This window comes from Drosophila serrata, unplaced genomic scaffold (assembly GCF_035046125.1).
Source record: "Drosophila serrata isolate PLE 108 unplaced genomic scaffold, ASM3504612v1 contig_362, whole genome shotgun sequence".
Taxonomy (NCBI): Eukaryota; Metazoa; Arthropoda; class Insecta; order Diptera; family Drosophilidae; genus Drosophila; species Drosophila serrata.
Genome location: NW_028257260.1, coordinates 888,720 through 891,777, shown reverse-complemented (window position 1 = coordinate 891,777; position 3,058 = coordinate 888,720). Strand labels below are relative to the sequence as shown.

Sequence of the window (3,058 nt, the reverse complement as noted above, 5' to 3'; positions counted from 1 at the left end):
TGTTTATTTAAAACATCGATGTTTCGCCAAAAACTTCGATGTCCGTGAACATCGATGTTTATCCACCTCTAGTCCTTAATAAACTAGAGGGCGTCTGATCTAATCCCAATATCGATAAATCGATACACCGATGAATGGTTTGATAATTTCTGCCCGGCATCGTGAATTTCCCAATTAGAAGATAAACGTAAACATGGTTTTATAGTTTTTGGTATTGTTCGGTACAAGAGTGGAGTAGTTTGGTTTTGATAAGCTGATTCTCAAAATAGCAACAAAGCTCTAGTTAAAGAATTGATTAAAATTAAGCAAAACGTTTCTTATTCGTTGTCCGCTGGAAGCATTTCCATTTTTTTACTTAAATGAATTATAAAGAAATATATTCTATCGACATTTGCTCCCAGCTAAACAAGTTGGCAGCGCCGCCCAGCAGTTATCGATAGCCTGTGGCCGATAAAACACTGACATCAAGTAGGTACGTCGAAAACAAAAACTAATTTTGCAATTGCAGCCACAATTATTAGGTAAATCACCTGGCTTCTTTAACCCGTACTACCGCATCCGTTGGGAGCTACCCGGGGACATTAATTGCCACGGAATTAACACGACGCGGTCCGGAACTCCAGCAGTTTCATTACGTAACCCAGACAAGCGGTCGCAAAACAAAACTACCACTCCATTTCCCTATTTCATAAGCCTTATAATCATTAATCCGTGTTTGTGTTGCAGACCCATGGGCAGTGGGATTGCGGTGCAATTGGCTCGAAAGTACGGCGCAGTGATATTCTTTCCCACTGTTGCAGTCGGATCGATTTACGCAGATTGGTCGCATACCCGCGAGTGGAAACGCCAGCAGCTTCAGTTGGCACGCAGCGCGCAGCTCAGGAGTCAGAGTTAAGGAAATAGTACATCCCAATATGGTTCTCGGCCTGGACAAGCGGGCTCTGTGGGGAGCCCTGCCCCTGCTCGGTTTCGCCATCGGACACTTTCTGGACAAGAAGGAGACGGAACGGATGACCATGTTCCGGGACAAGAGCGCTCTGTACGGCCGCTCCGGAGATGACAAGGCGCCGTCGTGGTAAACCAGCACATCTCGGAATCATCCGTCTAGTGTAATCCCATGTTTTTATTTATTTCTTCACTGTTGAACAACAATAAACCGGAGAAATGTGCGAGGATCTATGTTTACCTGCCTTAAACTCTGCGGTTTAGGGGGCGAACCTACCGGAGACGCGATTTATTTGTGAAGGAACCATCAGCACAAGGCCAACGATAAGCCCGAAAATCTCGAGATAACTCGTTTTTCTAAGGATTCTGCCTGGATTCGTTCTATGGCGTATGCTGAGAGATGTAACATAGATGTATTGATGGTATTTGGCTCGTTAGTGGATATATGTATATTTAAGGGAAAACTTTGTACATAGATCAATTGATGGTATTTAGCTCGTTAGTGGAATATATATTTAAAGGAAAAATTTGTATTTATCCGATTTTTATTGTTTTATGTACATACATACATAGCTACGTTTCTTGTTAGCCATATGACTCCTACTACACATATGGCGAACAAGAAAAGCAAGCACTCAGTTTTTTATTTAGTTTTTAATATTATTGTTTATAGGGAATTCTGTAAAAACAAACTGCGGATCAAGTTTAATATTTTGTTCGCTGATTATAGCATTTCTCACGTTTTGAAATAATACCAGAGCTCGCAAATAACTGTCGACCGTTTCTCGTTGTCTGCAAATAAGTCTTTTCCTGACACTACGAAAAAACTCAGAGAGCAACCGAAATAAGAGTGCTTTAATGAGCTCGCTCGCGCTCAGAGCGAAACCGTTTTTTTTAATTCTGTTTTGTTCTGGTTGTTCCAAGACCGTTTTGTCGTGTTCAGTGAAGCAAAAAGTCTTTTGCATATGGATTGGTATACACTCACACGCATAGGCAAGCAACAACAACGAAAGTAAATGCAAAGACCGTTTGCGTTGAGTTTTTCGGTCAATCGGTCTTTTGCTGACTCATTGTGCGAGCGTTTCTCGTTTCGCTCTTTAGGTAATGCTCATTGAAAGAGCGACACACAAAGAGCTCAACGAAAAACGTTCAACAGAAAACATAAAAGAATACAGCAAGAGTCTTTTGCTCAGAGCGAGAGCGAGAGAGTATGAACTTTTTTGGTTGTGCTCGCAACCAGAGCGCAAGAAAAAAATCGGTCGACAGTTATTTGCGAGCTCTGAATAATACATTTTTTATTTTTCTTCTATCGTTTCATACCCTTGCAGGGTATTATAATTTTAGTCAGAAGCTTGCAACGCAGTAAATTCCAATATTTAGATTTGTTAATTTGAATAAAATAATAAGAAACAGCTTTCCGAATAGAAAATATATCTTATTTAGCTCCATTCTAAATAATTTTTAACTTTGATTTACAAAAATTATATAAAATGTTAAATCTAAGTCCCTAGATAGTCATGTGACAAAAATCTAATGATTTCCATATATATTTGGATTCGCCATTATAATCTTAATTATTTAGAAATACAGTATTAAGAAAACATATAGAAAAATGTACTCCATTTTTAAAAATCGTAAAATAGTCAAAAACCCAAAAATGTACAATTTTATAATATTGCAAACTGATTTATATACCATATACTAATTTATTAACCAAATATAACACATGTAAGCTTTAAGAATTTAACCTAATTCAGTTTTTATAGTTAAAACACAATGTTTTTATTTGTCAACCTAAGCACACAACAGTTTTCAGAATATAAATCAATGCATTTTTGGCTTAGTTATTTCCAATAAACAAGTAACAAAATACAATTGTATATATGTACATATATAAAATTTGATTCCCCGAAGCATAGGTTTTTTTTTGTTAATTTTTAACGTACAAATTCCAACAAACAATGCTTAGACCTGCTCATAAAATCATATATAATTATAGTTAATTGCAAATTAAATGCTGAAAGTGTAGCATAAACAAAAATATCAAAATAGAATTATTAATTATTCATTTTTTCTTTCAATTGAAGAAAATGTTATGAGCACGTTCAGTAAT

General features: G+C 36.8%; 2 protein-coding genes across 4 annotated transcripts; both read left to right on the top strand.

The window, feature by feature from the left end:
• Positions 1 to 428: 428 nt before the first annotated feature.
• LOC110184533 (uncharacterized) lies at positions 429 to 1,179 on the top strand. 3 transcript variants are annotated; one of them, XM_020953108.2, is made up of 2 exons: positions 429 to 521; positions 727 to 1,179. In XM_020953108.2, exon 2 carries the CDS (start codon positions 731 to 733, stop codon positions 893 to 895), a length of 165 nt encoding a protein of 54 aa, XP_020808767.1. In that variant the 5' UTR covers positions 429 to 521; positions 727 to 730; the 3' UTR covers positions 896 to 1,179. The 3 variants fall into 3 exon arrangements, with proteins under 3 accessions (XP_020808767.1, XP_020808768.1, XP_020808769.1); XM_020953109.2 differs by having other exon boundaries at positions 440 to 468; XM_020953110.2 differs by having other exon boundaries at positions 441 to 472.
• Positions 429 to 1,179, top strand: LOC110184534 (NADH dehydrogenase [ubiquinone] 1 beta subcomplex subunit 1-like). The gene is made up of 2 exons (XM_020953111.2): positions 429 to 521; positions 801 to 1,179. The coding sequence occupies exon 2, from the start codon at positions 915 to 917 to the stop codon at positions 1,077 to 1,079; it is 165 nt and encodes a 54-aa protein (XP_020808770.1). The 5' UTR covers positions 429 to 521; positions 801 to 914; the 3' UTR covers positions 1,080 to 1,179.
• Positions 1,180 to 3,058: the final 1,879 nt, after the last annotated feature.